General features: G+C 38.5%; 1 protein-coding gene and 1 long non-coding RNA gene across 4 annotated transcripts; one reads left to right on the top strand and one right to left on the bottom strand.

Moving 5' to 3' along the window:
• Nucleotides 1-436: 436 nt before the first annotated feature.
• Nucleotides 437-14,214, bottom strand: LOC116311263 (structural maintenance of chromosomes protein 3-like). 3 transcript variants are annotated; one of them, XM_039605416.1, is made up of 4 exons: nucleotides 14,061-14,072; nucleotides 1,317-1,439; nucleotides 1,156-1,209; nucleotides 437-1,036 (listed from the first exon to the last, which is right to left on the bottom strand). In XM_039605416.1, exons 2-4 carry the CDS (start codon nucleotides 1,416-1,418, stop codon nucleotides 749-751), a joined length of 444 nt encoding a protein of 147 aa, XP_039461350.1. In that variant the 5' UTR covers nucleotides 1,419-1,439; nucleotides 14,061-14,072; the 3' UTR covers nucleotides 437-748. The 3 variants fall into 3 exon arrangements, with proteins under 3 accessions (XP_039461350.1, XP_039461349.1, XP_031584182.1); XM_039605415.1 differs by lacking the exon at nucleotides 14,061-14,072 and adding an exon at nucleotides 1,663-1,709; XM_031728322.2 differs by lacking the exons at nucleotides 437-1,036; nucleotides 1,156-1,209; nucleotides 1,317-1,439 and adding exons at nucleotides 12,828-13,435; nucleotides 13,555-13,608; nucleotides 13,713-13,835 and having other exon boundaries at nucleotides 14,061-14,214.
• Nucleotides 14,215-26,343: 12,129 nt separating this feature from the next.
• On the top strand, nucleotides 26,344-27,493 carry LOC116311264. Its single transcript, XR_004198784.2, has 3 exons — nucleotides 26,344-26,467; nucleotides 26,607-26,755; nucleotides 26,876-27,493. It is a non-coding gene; the product is annotated as an uncharacterized LOC116311264 (long non-coding RNA).
• Nucleotides 27,494-27,761: the final 268 nt, after the last annotated feature.

The following is a 27,761-nucleotide window of genomic DNA, read 5'->3' as shown; positions in this document are numbered from 1 at the left end:
CACTCAAAAAAGTAATACTACGTGAAATGTATAAAAGGTGTTAATACAGGAAACCAGTAAAGGTATAACTATAGATGGAGCATGATGCTTATGAATCATGGACAAATAACACCAGTATTCTGGCTTTCATAATAAAGATGTCTGTGCTATTGACACGCAGATGTGGTTAACCCAATTCAATGCAAAAATATGAATGCTGCAAATTACCATAAAAATAAATGAATAAATAAATGATGAAAACATTCACAACAACAACAACAACAACAACAACAACAACAATAACAATTGTTCTTATCAAATTATAAATACCGTCATCAATAATATGATAAACATCAGCATAAACTTTCTGGTGCGGGCATACTTGCATTTCACAAGAATGTGAGCAGGTTATTAATCTGTCATCTTATTGCTGAAGAATAGAGACAATAACAATAGCAGGTAAATGTCTTTATTGTGTGGCAGTTTGCATTTTATATAAACATTGTTTCCACTTCTATATTTAAGTAATGGCAGAAAAATAAGTAACTACTGGAAATGTATTCTTAAAAGTTGTCATCAGCACATATGAGACTGTGGACAATGGTAGCTGATAGTGAAATGTTTTTTTTATATTAGAATGTAAAGAAGAAGGACAGCTCTAAAAAAAAGTTAAACTGAAGTTAAGAGAAGCTGTACTATATGAAATAGAAACTAACCACAGATACAAAAGATGCATTATTAGAGAAAAATGAAATGACTGACATGGAAGTTACAATTCTGCTTGCTTTTCCTCAAGGACTTCAATCAGTTTTTTCAGTTGTCCCAGTTTCATTTCAGTTTCCTCTATTTTCTCACCCAACTCTTCATTCTCCCTGTCAGTGTTAGCCTGTATTTCAATCGCATAATTCTTAATGTTCTCCATAAATGTGTCAACTTGAGGAAAATCATCAGGTAAAACTTTTGCAGATTTCTTCATCAGTGCGATCAACGGGTCAATAAGGCTCAAGTATTCACTCAACAGTTCAGAACCGAAGTTCACTCCTTCCTCACGGTCAGCCTGATGGGACAAAATGTAACAGTTTCATATTACAGGAAGTCAGTTTACTATGTTGTAACATTATACTGGTCAAATATATCTACAAGTTTCTTATTGCAGTTCTCTGAACATGTACTGACCTTCAGTCTGTCCAATTGTTGTTTTATGTTCTGATAGTTTTCTTTGAGTTGTTTCTGAAAATCCAGCATATACAGTTATTAAAAGAATTTAAATTACACCAGCAACTTTGTTTGTGGTGACTCGCAAAATTACTGAAGGTTAAGAAAAAAAAACAATTTACCAGCTCCTTGTCTATTAGTGTGCTTGAAAGGCAAACCAGAGACAGCAGTGTGAACATGAGGAACAAGCCTTTGGTGGTGCTGCAAACAGTCACTGCCGCCATCGCTGTTCTGAGTAACTCTGTCTCTAAGTGTAAGTTGTACAGTGTTAAGAGTTGAACTGAAGGTTTGTAAAACTGCAGCTGAACGTCTTCATTATCCAGTGGAGTTATCATTTGAAATTTTAAAAAGTGCGACTTTAAGGATTCACAAAAAATCACAACTGAAACAACTGAATTTGAAACATTTTTAATTTCTATATAAGAAAATGTGAAGTCTGTATAAACCATGTTATAGTGAGTTACTTACCTGTGATGTCAAAAGAAGCCGATGAATGAAGAAACGAAGATATGGTTCATCACAAAATTCTTTTATACATCCTTGTGGTTACACCTCCCATTTTCCGTAACACTTTTGTGTGTGTGTGTGCGTGTGTGTGTGTGTGTGAGAGAGAGAGTGTGCTTTCGTGCATGTGCGGTTGGGTGTGCTGCAGTGTGGTCTGCGTGCAGAGGCATTAGCACTTAGCTTCCTCGGGTTTTCAGTTTTGTTTCACACAAAAAAAACCTGAAGATGCCAAGATGACAACTAGAGAAAAAAAAGTGCACAAAACATACAACAAATAAATGTACTGTTTAAACATTTCAAATGTGCAAAAACAATTCTGTTCACCTTTTACATAATATGTAAATAGGCTTGGATGACAGCTGGGAATGATGCATAAAAGAAAAATGAAATTGCTGAATGTATATTGCATGAGATCCAGAAATTTTAAGAAACCTTTTTCTGTGGGGCGATCATGGCTCAAGAGTTGGCAGTTTGTCTTGTAATCCGAAGGTTGCCGGTTCGAGCCCCGGCTCAGAAAGCCCCAGTCGTTATGTCCTTGGGCAAGACACTTCACCCATTGCCTACTGGTGGTGCTCAGAGGGCCCCGTGGCTCCAGTGTCCGGCAGCCTCGCCTCTGTGGAGGCGAGGCTGCTACAATGTAGCTTGTAATCACCTGTGTGTGAATTGGTGAATGACTGAATCTAGTGTTAAGCGCTTTGGGGTCCTTAGGGACTAAGTAAAGCGCTATACAAATACAGGCCATTTATAAATTAAAAAAATATGTCCGTATTTTAAGATTCTCGTTCTTCTAAAGTGTCCGAGAACGCAGTTTGGTCATCTAAAAAGACAGGCACTTCAGTGAGATGAGATTGCCCACACACTTCTCCATCAGGCGTCGGAAGTTGCCTGGGAGTTTGTGACACCCTGTGACATCCTATTAAATTCAAAGAAGCCAAGGGGACTTAGGTTTGTTATCCTCAGCTACCTCCACCTGATAGTAACCGGACTTAGGGTCCATGACCGAAAACCATTTAGCTTCACTGAGAGCTGTGAATGTTTCGTCAGTCTTTGACAGGGTATATGCATCTTGGATAGTTCTTAGATTTAATTTACAGTAATCTATGCATAGCCTTTTCGACCCATTATTTTTCCTTGCCAATACAATTGGTGAGGGAAAAGGCTTTTATGGCTCTCGAATGATACCTCCATCAAGTAGTTCTCTTAGATGTTGTTTACAGCCTCTCTGTCACTTGGGTATATGGGCCTTGGCCGTGCTTAGAGGGGCTTTTCATTGCTCAATTTGATTTGGTGTTTTACAACTGTGGTGTGGCCATGTGACATCTCAGCTTTTCCAGAATATGCTCTTTCCATTGCTCTGGGATGAGAGAATTATCAAGATTGAATGTGTGGTTGTCATTGTTTAGTTCATTTCAACTTGTAAGATTCATAGTTCGACTAGATGTTAGTGAACAAACATATTGGGCCGCACAGCTTGAGCAACAATGCTATTTGACTGCAACGTAACAGCATAGTCACTAACATTGTGTACAATGACAGGTACTTTACTGCTGACATTAAAAGGAATGTTTACTAAAGCCAACTCAAGAAAAAATCCACCTGGTAACTTGTATTGCTCATGCGACTCAAGGACAAAACTTGTGTTCCGGTTGTTCTTTCTTAATCTCACATTTCCGATCAGACAGTGTTTCTGTCTTGCAGGGATTGTCACTGTCCCTTTACTAAACAACGTGACAGGGCAGGAATGGGTACCATTCCTTTGTGCTTGGACAGCATGTTGAAAGATCATTGCAAACTGCTTAGAGTGTAGCTTGTGAATAAACTTGGGGTCATCTTGTGTAGAAACTGTCCATAAACCTTTAAAAGCACATTTGTCCCTATCAACAGCAGAATTTTACTGTTAAAGTGACATTCAGGAACAACAAGGGTCAAAATGACTAGTTGTTGTTCTTGTCGGGGAAAGGGAAAGCCATCAGGTAAAGCTTTCACAGATTTCTTCATTAGTGTGATCAATGGGTCCATAAGGCTCAAGTATTCACTCAACTGTTCGGAACCAAAGTTCACTCGTTCCTCATGCCCAGCCTGATGGGATCAAATGTAACAGTTTCATATTACATGAAGACAGTTCACTATGTTGTAACGTTATATTTGGTCACATATATCCACAGTTTGAAACGTTTTAATATCTATATAAGTAAATGTGAAGTCTTTGTAAAAACCATGTTATAGTGAGTTATTTACCAGTGATGTCAAAAGAAGCTGATGAATGAAGAAATGAAGATATCACAAAGTTCTTTTATACATGCTTGTGGTTACAGCTCAGTTTTTTGCACAACTCTTTGTGTGTGTGTGTGTGTGTGTGTGTGCGTGTGTGTGTGTGCGTGTGCTGCAGTGTGGTCTGTGTGCAGAGGCATTAGCACTTAGCTCCTCAGGCTTTCATTTTTGTTTCACAGATATTTGCCTGTTTCACATGAAAATGCCAAGGTGACAACCAGAGGGAAAAAAGTACATAAAACATACAACAAATACACATACTGTTTAAATATTTCAAATGTGCACAAACAATTCTGCTCACCTTTTACATAATTTGTCAATAGGTTTGGATGACAGCTGCGAATGATGCATAAAAGAAAAATAAAGTTTTTGTATGTCAATATCAGTCAGCACAGGGTTTGATGAGGGGAGAAAACTAGTATGCTGATCATTCAGAGTCTTGCAAAGACCTTGAGTGATGGGCAGGTCTTCTACAGCAACACAAGGGAAGACACCAGCCTCCTACGCAGCCACGCCACAGACCAGGCTCCGCCACAATGAGAAACTGTACTTATTGCTTGTTTCACTTTCCTGTAAACAAACCACATTTATGGAAAAAAGATTCACAAAGGTGATGATTTATGGCCTTGGCAACTCCCATTGTGTGAGTGCTTCTTTCTTTTACTCTCCTCCACTCTTTGCTATCTGGTGTGAGTGCAGCTGTGAGTACAGACTATTTCCACAGCTAGTAGCAAATCAAGGTCTTCACTCCAGTTAAATGATTCCTGCACTTGTTCCTCTCTTGTCCTCTGTCTTAGAAAACCCTCGGTGTTCCAGCTGTTACCTCCTCGCTGTCTCCTCTTGATTCATCCTTTGGAAAGGAAAATTCTACCTCAGATTCCCTCACCTGTTCAACTTGAACCTGAAATGAATTCTCCCGACAAATCACCACTTCACTGATTAATCCTCTACCTTTGCTCATAGGGACACATTTGATCAACTGACTCATTTAGTTTTGTTAATAAAAACTGTAAATCTGTTCTTAGCCTTAGCCTGTGTGCTTTTGGGACTCCAGTTCTAGTATAACTATGAGAAAATGGGCTGACTATAGATGTGTACTCTGTAAGTCAACAGCAAAACTGAGTTGGTCTGTACATGCCTTACAATGGTGTAACACAGCATGGAAGCCTACAGGCATTCATGGACCAAGAATAACTAGTGTCATGGAAAATTTAACAATAACCTGCAACACACCCAGCGAGCTTGATTTGAAGTGGGTTTAATAAACACATTGCAATGTGGAGAGAGCATCCCAGTGAAACACCAGGACCATCTCTGGATTGTGGCCACCGCCTACATCTCACATGTTGGCCCCTTTCACGGGGGCTATACCTTCTCCCTCACGGAGAGAATTATGACCTCGTTTTCTGCTTGGCCGTCACCTAAGGATTTACATCCCTGATAAGCAGAAGGAGTCCCACTATCTGTTCAACGTCACCCATTACAATGGCCTCACTGTGTTAACTTTCCACATGCGTGTAAACTAGTGACAGGAGTGCTCTTACTATAGTGAAGTGAGAAAGTGATATTACTATAACTAATGTGATATGATTAAATATGTGATTAATACATGAGAAAAGAAATCTGCCACTACATTCCACCCTTTGTGATACCACAATTAAGAATTAAAAATAATTAATTAAGAATCACATAAAAACACATGGAGATTTCTTTTCGAACTACTGAACATCAGCACCATTGTGTACTCAAAGAATTCACAATGTCCATCTTCCCTAAAGTCAGAAGGAACCAACAAATTCACATTTTATGGTCACCTTCTCTCCATCTGAGTCTCCACCCTTTGTTCGAAGGATGGCAGTTATATCATAAAAGAAAACACAATATGAGATCATATAAGAAATGAAACAGTGCTCGTTTTTCATCTGCAAAGAAAACTTCATCCTCGGTTACATCAAGCTGCTCTTTCATAAGAACCCGTTGTTAAGATAAGGAAGTTTTTAGGTGTGTGATATATTTTCCCACTTTATCATTAAATCTCCCAATTTATTAACTGTTTCTGTAAAAGACCCTCTTCCCCAGTGTTATTAGGGATTGAGGCACACATGCCTCACCAAACATCACACACTCCTTTGTGCCATTTGCTTTGCCCTGTCCAGATGTTTGCCATCAAGGACAGTGAATATGTCTGAACCTGTAGGTAAATTAATACCACAAACATATACTAACACTGATGTTAGTGCTTCTCGAGTTTTAAAGTAAAACCCAAAAGTAGCCATGAATTTCCACACAGCCAACATATATCAAACACTTCTGAGCTACATTTTACAACAGAATTATAGATCTTTCCTCTCTGTCTATGCAGTGTACTGTACTCTTTACTATTGTATGGCCATCAGCCAGTTTAAAAGGTGTAAACCCTCTCCAAGGCCATTTACAATTATCTTTACTGTGCCCACATCAGTGATTGGGGAAACCAAAACAACCACATTTAATTCTCAAAGAACAACCTCCTTCTTTAGGTGCTTCCAGCATGTTTGAGGTCTATCAAAATCCCTCAATGAAATGTGATGAACCCCAAATCCTATCTTTACGGTGTCAAATGTGTCAAAGTTGAGTACACATGTCAAAAGAACTCACAACTGTTATTACTATGTTTACTCAGACAATGAGGGCCTAATGCACTTACACATCAGGAACTGACATGCTAGATAATCAGTCTACCTACCCTACAAAATGTGCACAAGTTGCTGTAAAACTTGCATGCTATAATTACTCCAATCACTTTTACTCATGCTCAGGACTCTAACAGAGTTTGTGATGTTCGGAGAGTCATGTAAATGCATATCATTTATAAAATGATTATTAACGTCACCCCAACGACCTCCTTAACTTAAAAACATACTAAGCTTTCCAGGGAAACTGATTGGCTGTTTAAGTAGGTGTGATCTGCATTCATTCGCTGATCCCTCTTGAGTGGCACAGAGCCTGCTCTGCAGTCGTTGAGTTGGAGCTTGGCACGCCCTTGTTGGAGGAGGGCGCTCTTTTCACCCCTCACCCTCTCGTTCCAACGCAGCTTTATGGTTATCGCTGTGGTTCTGGAATCTTCTCATGATGACTAGTAGGGCCCCAAACCGCACGACCTTTGACCTCAACCACTGCCTGGGCTGTCAGCTCTGCTATGAATGGTCCCTGCTTCTCGCTGGGTCTCTGAAGACTTCTGATCAGCACCCAGTCTCAGTCGGGAGATTCCACCGTTGGGACAATTTCTTCCAGCAATACTCTGGCTGCTGCACCTGTATTTTTTGCTAGGAGGAAAAACTTCTATTTGGAAAGCATGTCAACCATCATCAAACCACACTCTTTAGTTCAGTGAACTTCACTTATAGGCCATCAAAGCCTCATCTGAACATGGATGCACCACTTGCATAGGTGTAATACCCGTAAATGAACTGTTAATCACACGAATCACTGCAAAAATCATAGAACAAAAACACTCATGGAAAACATAAAAACATTGTTTCATGTTAAACCTAGAATCCCTCCTTTTGACACATGGTCTCTCCCATGAGTCAACTCATCAGAACTAGGAGAATAACAAAAAGGAAAAGGTTAGTTACACAAATTCTCAGACAACATCATGGCTTCTCCTCCGGAGTAATTTCGCTTCAGCCCTGTAAACCCTGTGTTAAAGACTAAAATCAGCATTAATGTCATGGTAAGTGGGTCTAATTCTTGGCTCTGCCTGGAGCCTGCATCCACACCACAATTACCTAGAAACCAAAATCGGTGAGTAAATATGAACTTCACACTTACAAACAACTGTAGGTTATAAGAGTAATAAGGCATCCAACACCACAGACAAAAGTGTGCCATATGCAGTTTATTTCCCCAAATCATTAAAACACTACTGTTACCATAATTTGCCCAAACCATGGATCATCCCATGTGTTTAATTAAAACTACTGTAACCAGTAATCTTAAGTAATGTTACTCAGTTGTTTTCACACTTTGAGCTCAACACCTTAAAATGAATAACGATATGATAATGAGCCCCACACTAAGATGTTCTGTAATCACTGCACAGCCGTCTTCATTTCACTCATGTCTGCCTGTGTGATGCCAGAACCCTTAGAGAGGGAAAAAAAAAAAACATTAGCCAGTGGTTTGTCCTGGCAGGTCGGGCCTGGATCAACAGATTCCAGAGGTGTTTCTATAAATCATGTGGTCAACCCTCCTTGTCTGTGAAAGGAGTGATACTGATTTTAACACAGTATGTGCTTCACATTGAATACACATTTTCCTCCTGTAGCATTTATCATTTGCCAACAATACAGTGTGTTACTGTAACCAACAAGCAGCCAGGAAAACACAGTTTTCTCCACACAAAATCAGTAACACAGAAAAGTGCTATCTAAAGGGTTAGGTCTGCAAGGCCCGCCCACACTCATGTGGACCTCCAGTCTCCCCCTCCTCTGGTCTCTGTCATCCTCCTGCTCCTGCAAAAACAAGCAAACAAAAACACATACATCCACCCTTTTTTCACTGTTTAGGGTTTATTAGGCATTAGCATTGATTAATCCTAAAATAGTTACCGTCTTCTCAATTTCAAGTCAGTCACACTTAGTCCACATCATCAGTCCAGTCACAGTCCATTCATATGTATTTATACCAATCACATGCATTTATCCAGTCACATGCAATCGTACCAATCATTGCTGGTAGTGGAAAACCGTGCATGAATTTAAATATCCACTGACAGCAATATTACATCATTCCAAAAATAAAAACAATTCTTGTTGCTTTTGAAATGGATTGAATCGCTACAATCCTTTTAAACACGGGACTTACCATCTAATATGGTCAGCGTCCTAGGTAGGTGAATTTCCTCAGAAGCCCATTGTAATCTAGAGAAGCTCACCTTATATTTGCTCTCAATTAAAGTATTTTGTAGCGCTTTTACTTCCAATCTTGCAGGCCTGCTTTTAAATCATCAACACACAAAATCTCACCCCCAGAGGGATGATACCTGGAAGGTTTTTTTTTCTCCCTAAGTGCACTGTTACAAAAAACCCCCCAAACATATTAGGCCTTGTTCAGGACATGTCTAAATATATATATATATATATATATAAAAAAAATAAACCTGTGTTTCTCTTACAAAAGAAAACAACCCTAACCTAACTGTCAAAATCAGCCTGCTACTAAAACAAAAAACCAAAAAAACCAACAACCCTCAAATCATTTTATTTTTACCTTTGTTGCGATCCTACGGACTTTTCTCAACCTCCACAAGACAGCTGGCCACAGTTTTCCAACCCAATTTTCATGTGTTCTCACATTAACAACAACAGCCTCCTTTTTTCCTCCATGCTCTCTTCTCCCCACTTCTCACAGCTTCTGTCTCTCTCATGCATCTGCAGCAGTTCACGGTTGTGGCGTGTCAGGGGCCCAGTGGGCTGTTCTTCTTCAGCTTTGCCTTTTGTCTTTCAATCTTTTCAGTCTCTGTCTTTGCCATTTCAACTCCTAGTATGGCAAATGTGAAACTCAGACAGTCTTCTCAAGTCCATTCACACATAGTGATGTCGCAGGTGAACCTCCCAGCTTGTGATCAGGAGGACATGCTTCCATGGTATTTATACATGCTGCTGAACCCTTTAAGGTTTAGGGTTTAGGGCAGTGTTCGAAGCTTGTTCCTCAGGTTAAGATGTACATGGAGTGAAGCTGTGTAATATTCAGCCAAAACATGGGCTGGGTGTGGTTCCAATTATGTTAAGCTATCATTTTGCTCCGGCCGCTGAGCTTGTGGAGGACGTTGATCCAATTCCGTAGCCACCTGTACTAACACACTAAGACATATTATATGTCATTTTCATCACTACTTATTAACACTTTCCCTCTCTTATTCTTCTGTCCACATTTTAACACATCTCTTTCCATCACTCTTGGTTATACACCACCCACAGCACTTCTTACACACACACACACACACACACACACACACACACACACACACACACACACACACACACACACACACACACACACACACACACACAGTTTTCTTTACTGCATTCCTCAGTTTCTACTCACTTCACACTACATGTATTCTTTCCCATATTTCTGAAAGAAGAAAAAAATCACACAATCAAAACCTGGATTTGCCCGGACCACCAGTAGGTAAATGGACTGGTTCTTATATAGCGCTCTTCTACTCATCTGAGCACTCAAACTTGTGCATTCACCCATTCACATGAAAGTTCTCATAAAACTGTCAGTCACAATGGTGGTGATGATGATTGATAGAGTTGACCATGAATTCCTCTATCTGATAGCTGAAGCTTATCCTAAGCACATCAGCAAATCTACAACAGAATGGCTGAAAAAGAAAATCAATCACGGTTTTTCCATTGTGCAGGGAAAGTCCAGATTTTGACCTGATTTAGATGCTGTGATGGGACTTCAAGAAAAGTGGATATAAATGAATGTCCCAAAAACCCAGCAAATTGGGGCATTGTTGTAAAAATTATGCCAATGTCACTTTTTACCTGGTTCGAATTCAAAGTACACATCAAGTCAAGTAGGCTCAAAATGCCTGGATGTGCTCTTGCTCTGCTTCTATCAAGAGTGCATCAGTAGTGAGTTCTGTGTACTTGGTGCAGCCAAGTATCCTAAAATGCATTCTGTCTGGAACAAAATAAGACATTACTTATTTGCAAAAGTCCTCCAAGGTTTTTGGACATCTCCATTCCCGCTGGTTTAACAGACAGTTGTCAGCTGACCAGGACGCTGAGGCTCACCAGCGAGAACGCCTGACTTGCACATCGCTTTCAAAATCAGTCATGGCCATTGATCACCAACCATTGATCGAAGATTGATCAATGGCCATGAGTACCATTCACAGATATTTGTGGAATGGCTGCAATCACAGCATCATTTACGCGAAAAGGGAAAGACTATCTGAATTGAGTAGGAGACCTAATGGTACATCTTTCATCATCTTACAATGCTGTGATTGCAGCCATTCGCCAACTCTCTGTGACTGGTACTCAGGGCTATTGATCAGTGGTCTCTGATTAATTTGCATATTAATAATCAAGGAACTGTCCATTGTTCATTCAGTGGGCTGGTTTCAGTTATTGTGCAAATGTACTGTTTATAAGGTTGGGGAAAGTCACTTGGATAAGTGACGAAATGTTTCACCCACTGAAAATCCTGCATCCAGATGAACAGAATCAACCTTTTGGGAAAAATAAAGCAGTTTAGTAAAAGACAACAGTTTTTCTTAGGATACCAAACATAATATGTGCATATGATGTAATACCCTATATTTCACCATCTACATTCTACTGTTTTATGATTTAAGGTATTATTTAATGCCTTTTTTAAAAGCAGAAAAGATGTTTCTCAACATTTCTGCATCACTTTCAATAGAATAAATAATTTTATTTTTCTTCTATAACCCCAAACTTCAGGTACTGGACTGAAATAACTCAAATCTATGTAAACTATTTACATACTTTTTTAAAGGTGAAAGCTGTCAGTGTGATTTGTTGTGACAATATGTTTTTGTGTTACAACTCACTTTTTCTCCTGTGTTTAAGATGAGCGGGGTTAAGAGTTCTGTCTACTTGTGGGGTCTCTGGTTTCTACCTTCGCTGTCAAACCTGCATATAATCAAACTCATCACTGACTGGACCTGAGGACCATCACAAACCTCTAATATCTCTAAAATTTAGAGTCATTCTCCTCAAATACAAGATCTTGAATAAACAGGTCTCATCTTATATTAAAGACCTCATAATACATTACCACCATAAAAAACCCACCTCTGCATTGAATCATTAGTTGCTATTATTGAACTCTGGCTCTTTCCCATAGTGTCTTTTATCCTGTTTACCTCTGCTCTTTTCTGTTTCTCCTCACTCCTAACATCTTGCAGGAGATTGCTGCACCTCCCTGAGCAAGGCTCTGCTGGAGGGTTCTTCCTGTTAAAAGGGAAAACACTGCCACCAAGTTTTTTCTTTAATATTTTAGGGTCAATATAAATGACACATTATGGAGAAATACAAAACTAGATAAAAGATCTCTTCACCTGGTTTAAAGAATAACGAAGTAATGTAATCTATTTATCTGTATCTAACAAAGCTCTTATTTTCTCCACGTCTTTGGCCTGCTAAAGATGCAACTAGAGCTATTTCTTAGCTTTAACCAATCACTTTATAGTAAATAGTGTGGCTCAACATGTTACAGTACTGAAAATTCTACAACAGCTTGTGCATCTTGCTCCGTGCAGACAGATGCAATGAAATAAAAAAATCATCTCACCCTGAGCAGGGACTTCTCATTATCAGCGCTGCGGTGCGTTCACGGTACATTGGTAAACTCAACACACAGTAACATTTAAAATAAAAATAAAAATAAAATACCATTGGCAATAAAATAACCCTGGGTTACACTCCGGAAAGCGAGCCTGAGCTCTGCGTGATCCGCTAATGATGCTACTACTGAGAGTAAAGTCTGGCTACACAAATCATGGACAAGTAACACCAGTATTCTGGCTTTCATAATAAAGATGTCTGTGCTATTGACACGCAGATGTGGTTAGCCCAATTCAATGCAAAAATATGAATGCTGCAAATTACCATAAAAAATAAATGAATAAATAAATGATGAAAACATTCACAACAACAACAAGAATAATAATAATAATTGTTCTTATTAAATTATAAATACCGTCATCATTTATATGATAAACATCAGCATAAACTTTCTGGTCAGGGCATACTTGCATTTCACAAGAATGTGAGCAGGTTATTAATCTGTCATCTTATTGCTGAAGAATAGAAACAATAACAATAGCAGGTAAATGTCTTTATTGTGTGGCAGTTTGCATTTTATATAAACATTGTTTCCACTTCTATATTTAAGTAATGGCAGAAAAACAAGTACCAACTGGAAATGTATTCTTAAAAGTTGTCATCAGCACATATGAGCCTGGGTACAATGGTAGCTGATAGTGAAATGTTTTTTTTTTGTTAATATCAGACAGTAAAGAAGAATGACAGCTCTAAAAAAAAGTTAAACTGAAGTTAAGAGAAGCTGTACTATATGAAATAGAAACTAACCACAGATACAAAAGATGCATTATTAGAGAAAAATGAAATGACTGACATGGAAGTTACAATTCTGCTTGCTTTTCCTCGAGGACTTCAATCTGTTTTTTCAGTTGTCCCAGTTTCATTTCACGTTCCTCTATTTTCTCACCCATCTCCTCATTCTCCTTGACACTGTTAGCCTTTATTTCAATCGCATAATACATAATGCTCTCTATAAATTTGTCAACTTGAGGAAAACCATCAGGTAAAACCTTTGCAGATTTCTTCATCAGTGCGATCAACGGGTCCACAAGGCTCAAGTATTCACTCAACAGTTCAGAACGTAAGTTCACTCTTTCCTCACGCTCAGCCTGATGGGATAAAATGTAATAGTTTCGTATTACAGGAAGTCAGTTTACTATGTTGTAACATTATACTGGTCACATATATCCACAAGTTTCTCATAGCGGTTCTCTGAACATGTACTGACCTTCAGTCTGTCCATTTGTTGTTTTATGTTCTGATAGTTTTCTTTGAGTTGTTTCTGAAAATCCAGCATATACAGTTATTAAAAGAATTTAAATTACACCGGCAACTTTGCTTGTGGTGACTCGCAAAATTACTGAAGCATAAGAAAAAACAATTTACCAGCTCCTTGTCTATCAGTGCGCTTGAAAGGCAAACCAGAGACAGCAGGGTGAACATGAGGAACAAGCCTTTGGTGGTGCTGCAAACAGTCACTGATGCCATTGCTGTTCTTAGTAACTCTGTCTTTAGGTCAAAGTTGTACAGCGTTAAAATTTGAATGGAAGGTTTACAAACTGCAGCTGACTGTCTTCATTATCCAGTGGAGTTATCATTCAAAAAAGTGCAACTTTAAGGATTCACAAAGAATCACAACTGAAAAACTCAAATTACAACTCAATCTGAAACATTTTAATTTCTATATTAAAAAATGTGAAGTCTGTATAAACCATGTTACAGTGATTTACTTACCTGTGATGTCAAAAGAAGCTGATGAATGAAGAAATGAAAATACGGCACATCACAAAGTTCTTTTATACATGCTTGTGGTTACACCTCCAATTTTGCGCAACTGTTTGTGTGTGTGTGTGTCACTGTCAGTGTATGTTACGTCCCTCTGCAGCCTCTAATCTGCTCAGTGTGTTCAGCTGGTGCTAATTGGCCACACCTAGTCAGGTGTGCATAAAAGCTTACCTGAGGCAAGCTTCCCAGGGAGCTCACTTGTCTTTGCCTTGGTGGCACCAGCCATTTTAGCGAACCTGCTATGCCATTTTAAGAAAAACTAGTGATGGGTAGATGAGGCCTCATGAAGCGTTTCAGCACATTCCCCAAACTGTATCAACACTGTGTCGACACAGTGTTGCTGTTTTGCTCCATACTGACACCTGCTGGACCTTAAATATCATTGCAGGCAACTTACTTGAGACTCACAACAGACACTGATTCAATGATCTAGTCATACTTGTACACTGTAAGGTATTGTATTTTCCATGGAATCATTTTATATCTTTTACGTTTCAAATATTGTAGACATCTATAAAATATATTGTGAATGACACTAAGTGAAAATTAAAATGAAAGTATTGTGAATGTAATATTACCCATTTGACTCAGAGTTTATTATAAAATTCTATTCAGAAAAATAAGTTTATCCAATGTTTTTGCATTCAGTCTATTGCATTTTTTGACACCATTTCCCCAGCTTTGGAAAACCCACAGGCTGGGGTACACAAAAACTGTAAAGCCAGGTGGAAAAAGTTCTGATAAGATGTCTTCCTATTCCCCCAGTACATTAAAGGATCCTCTGATCTTGGAATGTTTCTCTCCGACACTCTCCACAATACTAAGGGGTTGGCAGTCCCTTATAATAAAATTCAGGACTGCCTGGTCCAGAACAGTCTTACTAGATGCTTGATTTCAAAATAATAAAACACATATTAATAAAAAAAAAATGATGATAAAGCTGTTCAGTGTCTATATAGGCTGACCTGTGTTCATTCTCAGTGTGTTTGTCTCCTCATTTTCATGTTTGGCTCTGTAATGCCTAAACACTGAGGAGGTGCTTTTGTTTGTCTAAGAAAGCTCCGCAGAACAGATGCGACATTTAACCTGCATAAAATGAAATAAATAATTTACACTTCAACTCACATTGCTGTTTTTCCTATTCTGATAGATTACACTGAAACAAAGACAGACAAACTATTTGCAGTTAAAAGATCAAAATGATCCCACACAGCAGAAACATTTCTTTTTCTTTCAAGCTCCATTTTGTTATGGAGAGATGTGTTTTTTTGTTTTTTTTTTAATCTTTGCGAGAGTAATTTCGTGTTTTTTTGTGGCGACTCATTCCGTTGACAGATGCGGATGCGGTACTTTTTAAACACAGTTTGGCGCGTTGGCAATGAGCGATACAGCAGCTGTATCGCTCACGTGACTTTTTCTTAAAGCGACGCACGCACTGATACAGGCTTCGCTAGGTGAGCTTGATACATGTGTCGGTGCGTCAGTGTTGCAGGACCCATCACTAAGAAAAACCTCTTCTCACACTCACTCTGATATTCATCTCCTTTTTTATGTTGCGGCTTTGAGCCGGGTCGTAACACAAGTGGGGGCTCGTCCGGGATCTTTGGACATTTTAGTGGAGACTGAATATCAGTTTTTTGCTTTTAAGTGGGTGAGTGATGGTGTTAACTGTGATTGAGCAACGTCCCTTTAGTAAGTGTGTTTCAGCTGGGTGGCTGTGCTGCCCTTCTATCGAAGCACTTGTTTGTTGTTTTGCTTTATTGTTTTAGTTTATTGTGTTTGGTGGTTATCCTGGGTGGGGGTACGCTTCAGAGTTTGGTAGGAGACTATACCTCTGGTCTGCTGCCTACCCTTGAGTTTGCGTTTAAAGTTGCCTCGAGCCCGGTACACCACTGAAGACTAGACAGGTCAAGTTTTGTTTTTAGCGTTTTAGGCTGGGAGTTGCACATAGTAAACCAGTGGCACCAAACTTGGTAGGAGGTTTGAGACCAGTCATTAATTACGATCTGTAGCTGAGGCAGGTAGGCTGTTTTTAAGTTGGCATAATGTGTACTGTGTGTGCATATGTCAGTGTTGATGGATGCTAATGAGATCCTCATGAGGTGAGTGTTTTGTGCTGTGACCTTTAGTGTTGTGGGGAATTTGGCTGTTTTGTTGGATCACTTGTGAGTGTTGTTGGCCAGGTGATGGCAATAGCACTGTGGGGTGCTGAGCCACCCTTGATGTGATCATTGTGTGGCCATAGCTCTCCATTTGTGGTTGGTCACTAGTGTGTTTGCTCTACTGAACTTTTTGGATTAAAGTAACTTGTTGTGGTATAGGGCCACTTGTATGTGACTGTTTGTGTGGTGGAGACAACAGATCACTTAGTTGTGATTATTTGTTCCTACTTTTGGTTTTGTGTTGTAGGTCAGGTAATCGTTTTGGGTTTGACTGTTGTGCTCCTTTGTGTTGGTCACATGTTACTTTTTGTGTGTTCAGTGTGGCAACTTCAGATCCTCATGCAGGGGCATCCATGCTTAAAGATGCTAACTAACGAAATCTGAGTATTTAGTTGTGTTAGGAGAGCTGGTATTAAAGTACTCAAGTGTATGCTTTTTGAAGGACCTGAAGGCTTCAGAGGAGCTATTATGTGTGATAATGTGTGATAGCCATTATCACACACAGGATGTGTGATAATGGGTATCACACATCCTGTGTGTTGCATTCTTTCATTTCATGAGAAACTTTACTTATTGCTTGTTTCATTTTCCTGTAAACAAACTATTTACAAGAAAACAAGATTCACAAAGGTGAGGATTTATGGCCTTGGCAACTCCCATTCTGTGAGTGCTTGTTTCTTTTGCTCTCCTCCACTCTTTGCCATCTGGTGTGAGTGTGGCTGTGAATGACAGGTGTAGCAGCCCTTGGCATCAAGAACAATAGAAGAGTCTCTAACGGGTGCAGCCATTTATTTCCTCACCAAACACGGCTCATTCTCTGGACATCGTTGAGCACCGTGAAAACTATATAATAAGAAAAAATTGATGCCTGTACAGTCCCCTTGAACCTTAACAATAAGCAATATCAACAAATGCGCTTAAATTTGATCAGGTAAATTAAAACAAAACAAGTAATTCTGAGATTTACAGTCACTGCTTAAATAAAACTAAATAAAGGCTGTTTAAAAGGCATCAATGTGTTTCACAGTTCAGCTGGATAAAATATAACATCAGATCACATTGCATCACATACCTCAGTCCACTTGCCAAGGGTGCAAACTCCCGTGAACACGTAAACATTCGTCCCGTTTCTCATGGGGCGCTGCTAGCTTGAGCGACACACATGTCTAAGTTAAAAAAATAGCACATGGATGCATGTAACGTAAGTACAGAACGAGAAAGTTTTCAGGTATCTCATGATACAAACGCAGTAACATACCTTACGTTAGAAACAAACTTAACACTGAAATTGATTAAAATATTATTGCAACTCACATGGACTTTATACAGCTTATTCCTGTGCATGACAGACTGCTCTATACAGTTTACTGAGCGCATCCGTTATTAATGCTACTGTGCACAAAGCTCCAACAACCCCCGTAATGATAATTTATGGTACAGACCAGCGGTTCATTACAGCAGGTTTGGCTGCATTTGAGGTCCTGTCTCTGTTCCTGATAGGTTCCCAACATCCCTGCCTTTGATCAGATCATTACCCTCTGTGTATTTACCCATATGGAAAAGAAATAGTAAAAACTTATAAAAGACTTGCATAAGATGTGGCCTACTTCATATAGTGAATCATATAAGGCTTTTTATGATTTACTCATGAAAGTGGCCACTTTCTCATTACTTTCATATATTGTTTTAGTAAGTATCCAAAGATACAAGTTTCATTTATATAATTTTTCAAGGGATCTTATATCTGTTTTCACTCTTGTATGCTTTTCATACAAGTTTCACACAAGACAGATACAAACTTTATAAGATTTATATGCATCTTACTGTAGAAGATACAATAAGATACAGTAAGATGTGTCAGTCTGACTGTAGAAACAGTCCTTACTGTTTCTACAGTCAGACTGACACATTCCCAGATCGTACAGCTGATCATATAGACTATTTTCACAGCTAGTAGCACATCAAAGTCTTCACTCCAGTTAAATGATTCCTACACCTTTTCCTCTCTTGTCCTCTGTCTTAGAAAACCCTCGGTGTTCCAGCTGTTACCTCCTCACTGTCTCCTCTTTATTCATACCTTGGAAAAGGAAAATTCTACCTCAGATTCCCTCACATGTTCAGCTTGACACCTTAAAGGAATTCTCCCGACAAATCACCACTTCACTGATTAATCCTCTACCTTTGCTCATAGGGACACATTTGATCAACTGACTCATTTAGTTTTGTTAATAAAAACTGTAAATCTGTTCTTAGCCTTAGCCTGTGTGCTTTTGGGACTCCAGTTCTAGTATAACTATGAGAAAATGGGCTGACTATAGATGTGTACTCTGTAAGTCAACAGCAAAGCTGAGTTGGTCTGTACATGCCTTACAATGTTGTAACACAGCATGGAAGTCTACAGGCATTCATGGACCAAGACTACTAGAGTAAAAACTGCACCTCTAACTGAGCACTTGTATTGAAGTAGTCAGACAAACAAAGATCACAGAATACTGACTGAGATCACAAGAGGGCGCCAAACCATAAGAAACAAACAAACACTGGACACATTTGACCTACACACAATGATGTTTGAAGTTTGTCATATATCCAAAAGTCAAGGGTTTTATAATCATTAACTTTCTTAATACAGGATGCAGGACAGCGAAAATTTGACATTAATGCTGCCAGTGCCTCTGGGTGCGAGGAACACTAAACTAAAGCAGTATTTATTTTTAGTTGTTGTAGTTATCAGCACTATACTAGTTTAATAATTATTAATCACAGCTTGGACAACATTAAAGTATCGTGAAGTTGAGTAGACTCAACAATAAAATACAATATTGTATCTCCTACTTCTAAATGAGCATAAGAGATAACTTAAAATAAGGTGGTTTATTAACATAAATTGTGAAAAGGAATGGACCTACATGTGTAACCCTCATCAGCTCTGTGACCCTTTTTACAGACAGTATTCCTACCATATTTACAGGCTACATATGCAGAACGGTAAATATGTGTACATATCAAAACATGATAAAAATCTTCTGGTTGTGTAAGGGTTTAAAATGAGGTAAATGAAAGTCCTCATACCAACTGTCAAGCACAACAACAGCTGATCAAACGTGCTGCTGTTGTTTAACGCGACATCCGCTGGTTTCCTCTTTCTGGCGCAAAGTGGACGATAAATAAACAAGAGGGAAAAACCGATCAGCTGATCATTGATCAGTTTCATGATTAAAGTAGCAACAGGAGAGGGAGGGGAGAGAATGAGAGAAGAAGAGGCAGCTGTGCAGCTTCAGCTTTGTGTCTTTTTCATTGTAGCTGAAGTCCGGGACAAACTGTTCCTTTTCACCTAAATACGAAACGTGTAATAATTTCTCTGAATACGAGACGATTCTGTTTTTTAGGGGACGGTTGGCAATTCTAATAATTAACCGTATGAACAAAATAAAGTTCAACATCAGTAACATAGCATCCACACAGCTGTATAGAAACCCCGTCATGCTAGCTAGCACGCAGTACGAAAAAGTCAGCACAACGAAAATAAACTCCACCTAAACTTGGTTTATATCTGACTCCGATAGACTGCAGGTCATAACTTCTTACCTGAAGTTCAGTTCACCTGACACTCGGACCGGCGGCCGCTTCGGGTCTCTCCTCTTGCCTCCCCTTTCCCTCATCCACCTGCTGGCCTCCACCACTTGCTAATATTACTGAATCTGTGGAAGCTCCGCGATATCCACCACACGAAGTAACGAGTAACGAGCCTATCTAAATCCCAGTAACGAGTAACGCGTTCCTGGTTTTGGCATAATAACTAGTTACCGTGCTCGTTACCACAATAATAACGTAGTTACTGTAACGCGTTACTTAATAACGCGTTAGTCCCAACACTGGTGTTAACATACAACACAGGTCATGAACAAGATTTTTTTTTTAATTTTTTATTGTAAGTGGGCTAAAGCAGTTAATTAAAAGTAGTCTAACATAAATATAAATGCTGGAATTTGATTATTTTAATAAACCATGTAACTTGGATGGATTCGATGGTGCTGTGACCACAGTTCACACGTCTGCTGTTGCTCACAGTGGTCCAAGGGATCGCTCAGGGAGTTTGTGTGTTCGCTCAGACACATGAAAAATTAGAGGGAACATTGGAGTTGACCATGAATTCCTCTATGTGAAGCCATCTATCTGATAGCTGAAGCTTGGCTCAAATTGGGTCATGCAACAGGGCACTTATCCTAAGCACACCAGCAAATCTACAAAAGTATGGCTGAAAAAGAAAATCAATCAAGGTTTTTCCATTGTGCAGGGAAAATCCAGATTTTGACCTGATTTAGATGCTGTGGTGGGACTTCAAGAAAAGTGTATATAAATGAATGTCCCAAAAACCCAGCATTGTTGTAAAAATTCTGCCCAATTATGGCAAAATTTCTTTTGATCTTAAATACAGTTTCCTGTGTCATGAAAGTTGCTCACTTTTTACCTGGTTCGAATTCAAAGTACACATCAAGTCAAGTAGGCTCAAAATGCTCTTGTTCCGCTTCTGTCAAGAGTGCATCAGTAGTGAGTTCTGTGTACTTGGTGCAGCCAAGTATTCTAAAATGCATTTTGTCTGAAACGAAATAGGACATTACTTATTTGCAAAAGCCCTCCAATGTTTTTGGACATCTCCATTCCAGCTGGTTTAACAGAGAGCTCTCCCTATCAGTTGTCAGCTGACCAAGAGGCTGAGGCTCACCAGAGAGAACACCTGACTCGCACATCACTTTCAAAATCCCTGCTGACTTTTGCCACTTAGTGAAGCACAAATCTTCAAAAATGACACTTCTGTGAAAACCCAAAAGGATTACTGGATATGGATTAAAGGATACGTATATACACTCACACACATACATCAGGGGCTACACAATAATGAGGCACATTTCCAGCAACAGCATTACGTTTTAAAATAGTAAATATACAGAATGTAACTTTGTAAAGGTTTATATCCATTGAAATGTCATCTGTAATTAAGAGTATCCATAAACAGTAACAATTTCCAGAACACTTTCTAAAAAAATACATCTATTATTTTTATCTGTAGTAATGCCATTTTATTGCAAATACCTATTAAATCAAAACCGATATTAGAGTTGATGCAATCAAAAGTGACCTATTTCTTTTTATTCTTCTGTGTTGTTTTTCAGAAAAATAACTTTAGTTACTATAACTACGTTGGACCGGAAACAAATATGACAGTAAATTAAACAGAAAGAACATGTGCTGTAAGGTCGCTGTAGCAGAAGTCATCTCCACTGAAGCCCCCTCATAGCAGAGGGCCAGTCATGCTGTTTATTAGGATTTGCTAGTTTTCAGTGAGAAAAAACATTTTCATCAAGTTTTAAATCCTTTCGTTGCTCTTTTCTCTGCGATTGTCATAAAATCGTCGTCCTCTTTCGTCAGTCTTGTGATCAGAGATGAATCTGTGCTGCATGATGTGCGTAACATCAGAGCGATAAAAGCCAGCTTTGCCTTTCAGTGATTCGCAGTAAGGACATAAATGACCTAAACTGACACTGAAAAAAAGTGCAGTCAGTTAAATGTTAGCTCACCTAACATGTAGCAGTGTTTACATGTAGCCATGTTTGACAGACTCCAGGGCTTTGATACCATAAGATGCCTCATATCCTCACAGACTCATGAGATCACACAGGTGGTCTGACCTGCTCGTGTCACACTGTGCTGTCTGTCCGTCCGTTGTTTTTCTCCTGCAGTGATGTTATGTAGCAGAAAAACAGTTGGATGCTCGAAAAGTGCAGAGCGATGGGTGACGTGTGGAGTACATCACAGTCTGTGTGTGTTCAACAGCTGTTAGAGCCACACTTTGTCCTTTCTGTGGTTTAACTGCTGGATTTATTTTATTTCAACACTCAAAAACTGTCAGCAAAGCAAAACTTCATGATTGGATGATCCCGTGTCACGTCCACAGTGTCAAACGTGCACAGAGACAGTGACACCCACAGAGAAACCCTCAGCTTGGTGTCCATTGCAAATCTGCACCTGTTGTCTTGTTTCTACTTTCTTTGTTGAACTCAGAAACTCGAGACTTGAGATGAAGAAAAATGTTAAATAATGGAATAAAAAAAAGATGATTATTAAAAAAAGTAAAGTAAAATTATATAAATAAATGAGGTGATGATATTTCTGTTTACTTTAGAAGTTATTATACACTGTATGCTGTGATTCTGATCTGGGAAACATTAAAGACATTCATAGCCAGACTGCTGACTTTGTCTCTTTATTCAGAGCCTAACAGAAGTGCTGTGACAAACGATTTACCCCATCCTGATTTCTTAGCTATTTGCATATTTGCCACACTTACATGTTTCAGATCATGAAGCACATTTTTCTGAGAGAAAGAGCAGCACATCTCGAGCTGCCACGTTGCTGAAACCGTCTACCCACATTCAAGTAAGATTGTCATCCTCTTGGTTATAGACAGATCCCCGAAGGCTGCCCGCTTCATTGCTCTCAATAAACTTCCCACTGCTTCTGAAACTGCTAAAATCTTAGTAAACCATGTTTTCAGACTCCGCAGAATCCGTACAGAAATAGTTTCTGACAGGAGGCCTTAATTTGTCCCCCAAGCCTGGAAGGTTTTTTCCTGTTCTTCCTTAGGAGCCAAAGTCTGCCTGAGCTGTGGATTCAACTTCCAAACCAATGGGCACACAGAGAGGCTTAGACAAGAGGTTGAGGCCGCCTTCAGCCCCAACCTAAAACCCTTCCACTTGGCCTACTCAGTTGCCCTGGATTGGTTGCTGACAACTTTTTAACCTCTTTGGCTACAGGTCAGTCTCCGTTAAAAGCTTCTGTGGATTATGAACCATCTTTGTTCTCTTCTACAGAGTTAGATCTCACAGTGCGTTCTGTACAACTCCAATGTCAGCAGGTTTGTACATCCTCACACCGCTTATGATAGAATACAAATTGTACTAAATGTGGACGTACATGGTGACGAAGGCCAACTGACATTAAATTTGCCAGTGCACCCACATGCAGGCATTGCTGCACAACTAGAGCATATTTAAGAATTATATCTTTTTAAAGTAATCACATTTTATATTAAATATAACAGAACACTGACCTTTGGTATTGAATCTAAAGAATACATTTCTCCTGAAAATGAAGGCAGGACAGAAATCACTGGTGATATGATTTAAACAAATAAAAATGAAATCACATTTGTTAGAGCAAGCTTTTAATAGACTATAAGTTCACAAAAACAAAAGCGAGGAAAACAGGGCTATTTACACACACACACACACACACACACACACACACACACACACACACACACACACACACACACACATAGGAAGAGGGGAAATGGATGTAAATGTAGACAATCACAAGGGGAAGACAAAAGTCAACCGAAGACACAAAAGATGACCATCAAAATAAAGACAGGGGAAAATCCAATGTATAACTACTAACCACGAACACAAGAAACTCACACTGAACAGGAAGATTTGACTTTGGCTAGTGTTAAAATTAAAACCTTGACAAACCCACTGTGCATATAAAAGTAAATAACAAAAGACAGATTTAAGGAATGTGAAGCATTTTATTAAGAATTCAAGGTAAATGACGGCATTGCATGCGCTTAACTTTGTGGAAATGAAGTTCGCGTTTTCCTGTAAAACAAAAGTGAATATTACCACTTCTAGAAAACATAGGCACACAGACACACCCACAGACAAGCCAAGTCACGCACAGGTAAGCTGTGTCATGGGGAAGGGGGGAGGGGACACTAGAAGCATATAAAGCATTTTGTGGTGTGTGCCCTTCGTATTATCATTTATCAGTTCCCCTGTAGCAGGTGGAAAAACCCCAGCAACACTGTACTATAAGAGGATATTGCAGGTAGATTTTTATACAACATTTCCATTCAAATTAAAACATTTCACTTTAAAGATTTAAGAAGGAAATTTATAAATGTACTTTATGCTTTGTTTTTTTTTTTCCAGAACAGTGATGGCAGCTGTGAACTTATCCAGAAGCAAAGGAGTGAGTGGTGTCACAACTACCAGGGGTTTATTCATCATTTTCACCCTGTTGGTTCTGGTCAACCTTTCAAGCTCACTGATAAAGAAGGACCAACTGGTAAAATGATTGTGATATATTTATATCTATATATTTTTTTTTTGATCTGTTGTAGCTTTGCTTTTATCAGTTAGACTGTTTGCCTTCACATGTTTCACATGGCTGCTTGTGGACATTCTCTATCTGGATTTGCAGGAAGAACTGAAAGAAAACATTCAGAAGTTACAACAAGCAGCAGTGACAAGGAAGGTGAGTCTGTCTCTGTCCATGTTGTGCTCATGAATGAGTGATGTGGATTGTCTATAACTGCTAATATAAATATTTATAAATCTATTAAACAACCAAAGCCCCCCCCCCCCAAGAATATAAAAGTAGTTTTTACACATTTGTCTCGTTTCATTTTCTCCTCCAGGATAATCTCAAGTTAGACAGATTCTATTTTCCACTGTTCTATGATGATTATATGCACTTAATGGACATTTTGTCTGAAACTATAAATACAACAATGGGAGATTTTCCACCAATGTTGGATTTAATGGATGACCTGAAAAAATTCCTGAAAGCCACCAAGAAGTACATAGACAAATACCTTGAGACGACAGCTGGAGAAATCCAGGACTATGAAGAGAAACTAAATGTTGTGATGGAGCGGCTAACACACCTAGAGAAACATAAAGATGAATTGTAACACATTAGTCTACATCTGTCTCTTATATTGTGTGTATTGTGTTTGTAAAACTTCTCTTTTATACCGTGCAGTTTCAGTTTCAGTTTTTGCCTTGAGAGTGGCCTTGGTATTTTAAATTGCTGAATAAAGCTAACTTTAAACTTGGGTTTAACCTGAAAAAATAACTCGTCAAGTTTTTTTTTCCCTCATTATCTTCATTATAAAAAAGTTGTAATGCAAATACAAACCAATGATCATGGGGATTTTGTGTGTGAAGTAGTTGATAGTTATTATCGATTTATATAAAATACTTTAATGTGAATAAAAATTGTTAATAAAACTGTTATCCTTTGCTTTTTTCCCCCCCTTTTTCCCAGAAGGAAGTACAGCAACTGTGGCTGATTGGTGTCCATTGTTTACTGACTCACCAAATTTAAATTCTATAACCCACAAAGTAGAGAATATCAATCAGCTGTTTAGCTGCTTTTGACTAACTCGTTAATATACTCTATATTTTATATATCCTTTCTTTCATTGCCATTCTGAAATAAAAGGGCCAGTCTATGTTTTCTAGTTATACCTCAATGAGGTGATGAGGATAATGAACTATCTGATCAAGTTCCCTTTAATGCTATTTTTACAAACTGTGAAATTCACAAGAAAAGACGACAGCTGTGGCTGACTGCTGAAATTGGCAGTGTGCAAACCTACAACATATACAATCATTATCAAATGATAACATGTGAGAAACACAGAAACAAATAGATGTAAAAACTTCTACTTCTTATACTTTTGTTTTCAGTGTTTGCATCACATTATGAACACTAGTATCTCCATAGATAGTTACCAGGTTATAAATATATTACTTCATGCTAATGTTGCAATATATGTAGTGTCCATTTTAGTGTTAAGATATACTATTCATCATATGATAAAGATTATTTGAATATTAAATGAAAAACTGAAAACTGGAATAATTGGAAAACTGGAATATGAACTGGTCTCATTTTTAACAAAAGTGATGCTGGCTCTAACATTGGATTACATTCGCTTTCTGTTCATTTGTATATTCTTTTTCAATGTGTAAAAAAACATTTCTTTGTCTTTATAAGCAGTCCATGTGTTAAACAAACCCAGTCTCAGGGCAGTTTGTAAAATAATCCCAGGAAAACCATCTAGATTTTCTTGTTCATGTACACAAACGGTACAGTGAGTAACATTCCTAAACTCCTCCCTTTTCTGCCACATGCTTCTGTCGTGGCTGCTGTTAATATATGGAATATTCTTCAACTGTTTAACAGTCTGATGGGCCTTAATTTCCATAAAGTGGATCATATTACATCTGTGAAATGAAAGAGAAAGCACAGCTCACTTAAAGTATTTGTAGCGTTTGAGTCCCTTGTGTTTTCAGTCTACACCTGTACAGTGCAACAGCTTGTTCTCCCTCCACCAGGCAGGTAAGATCAGCCAAAACTGCATCATAAGATGGTTTATAGTTAATACGTTTTATACAATATATTAATAACATAAAACAGGAAACATAGATTTAATTCTTCATTTATTCATTTCATTTATTTTCTGTCATTTCCTCTCCAGACGTTTTTATGTCAACAGTGATGGCAGCAGCAGGCGTCTCCAAAAGCAGATCACTGACTGGTGTCAGAAACACCAAAGTTGTAATCATCTTCTTGCTGCTGTCCCTGGTTTATGAGGCAAATTCACAGACAACTGAGGAATATTTGAATGTAAAATTAAAGTCATTATAAGTTACTATAAGTATATCAAAGTAGATTTTTTTCCTTCACTTACAGTTGTTAATATGTAGTTCTTAGGCAATTGATGCATCCTGTTTTTTCAAATTTCAGAAAATCAAGGCCACCTTAGGAGAAGCTGATGAAAAACTACAGTTTCTTCAGTCTATCCAGGAACTAATAAAGACATCATCATTTTCAGAGGATTTTCCACCACTGATGGATTTCACAAATAACTTGATTCACTTCATTGAGAAATCCAAGATGCTGTTAGAAAGAAAGGAAAAAGAATTTGAAAGAAATGAAGGACAACCTAAAACTCAACGGAATGAACTTTAAACGTTTCTGTCTAACTTCTTTAAAATAAATACATTTTAAGCAGAGCATTTAGCTATGCTTTAGACTTTAGCATCATTGTTTTTTGTTGTTGGATGGGACATGTATTTGTTTTGCTTTTACCTTTCCTGAACTGTGATTTGTTTTCTTTGCTGAAACTCTGCAACATTATGTTTTGTCAACTTACGTTGTTTTTTTAAACACAGAGGTGCTGTCAGCAATACTGGCATGACATGTTGACAGTAAAAGACAAATATCATTCCCATGTTTTGCAAACAGATTTTGCATTTTTGTCTTTGCATTGGATTCTAGTGATGTCTTCTTATGTGTATTAGTTATACAAGTGTCTGTATTGGTAATGTACCATCCATGAACCAATAAATTCCTGCATACAAAGATGTTTGCTTCAAGTGGTGATATAATTTGATAAAGGTCTTCAATGTGCATCAAACCACAATATTAACCTGTTTGGACCAGATATCATTTGACCAGGGAACAGAATAAATTATTAGTATAGACATCTATATTAGACAAATATGACTGATATTTGTTCATCATTGTTTTATTTTGCGAGCTGGAGATGCTGCTCCAGCGAGCCAGAAAACCCCCGCCCCTCTCCTCCCTGTGTGGCAAGCAGCAGGCGCACCTCGCAAACAGAGGGCGC

The sequence above is a fragment of the Oreochromis aureus genome, linkage group 3 (genome assembly GCF_013358895.1).
Source record: "Oreochromis aureus strain Israel breed Guangdong linkage group 3, ZZ_aureus, whole genome shotgun sequence".
Classification (NCBI taxonomy): domain Eukaryota; kingdom Metazoa; phylum Chordata; class Actinopteri; order Cichliformes; family Cichlidae; genus Oreochromis; species Oreochromis aureus.
This window is presented reverse-complemented; position numbering and strand designations above follow the sequence as displayed.

What these genes read in the sequence shown, in the direction of transcription:
- LOC116311263 (XM_031728322.2), bottom strand. Translation starts at nt 13,814, where the DNA reads ATGGCATCAGTGACTGTTTGCAGCACCACCAAAGGCTTGTTCCTCATG. An exon ending in CACTGATAGACAAGGAGCTG is followed by an intron (nt 13,609 to 13,712) that starts GTAAATTGTTTT and finishes CTGGATTTTCAG; the next exon opens with AAACAACTCAAAGAAAACTA. An exon ending in AACAAATGGACAGACTGAAG is followed by an intron (nt 13,436 to 13,554) that starts GTCAGTACATGT and finishes TTATCCCATCAG; the next exon opens with GCTGAGCGTGAGGAAAGAGT.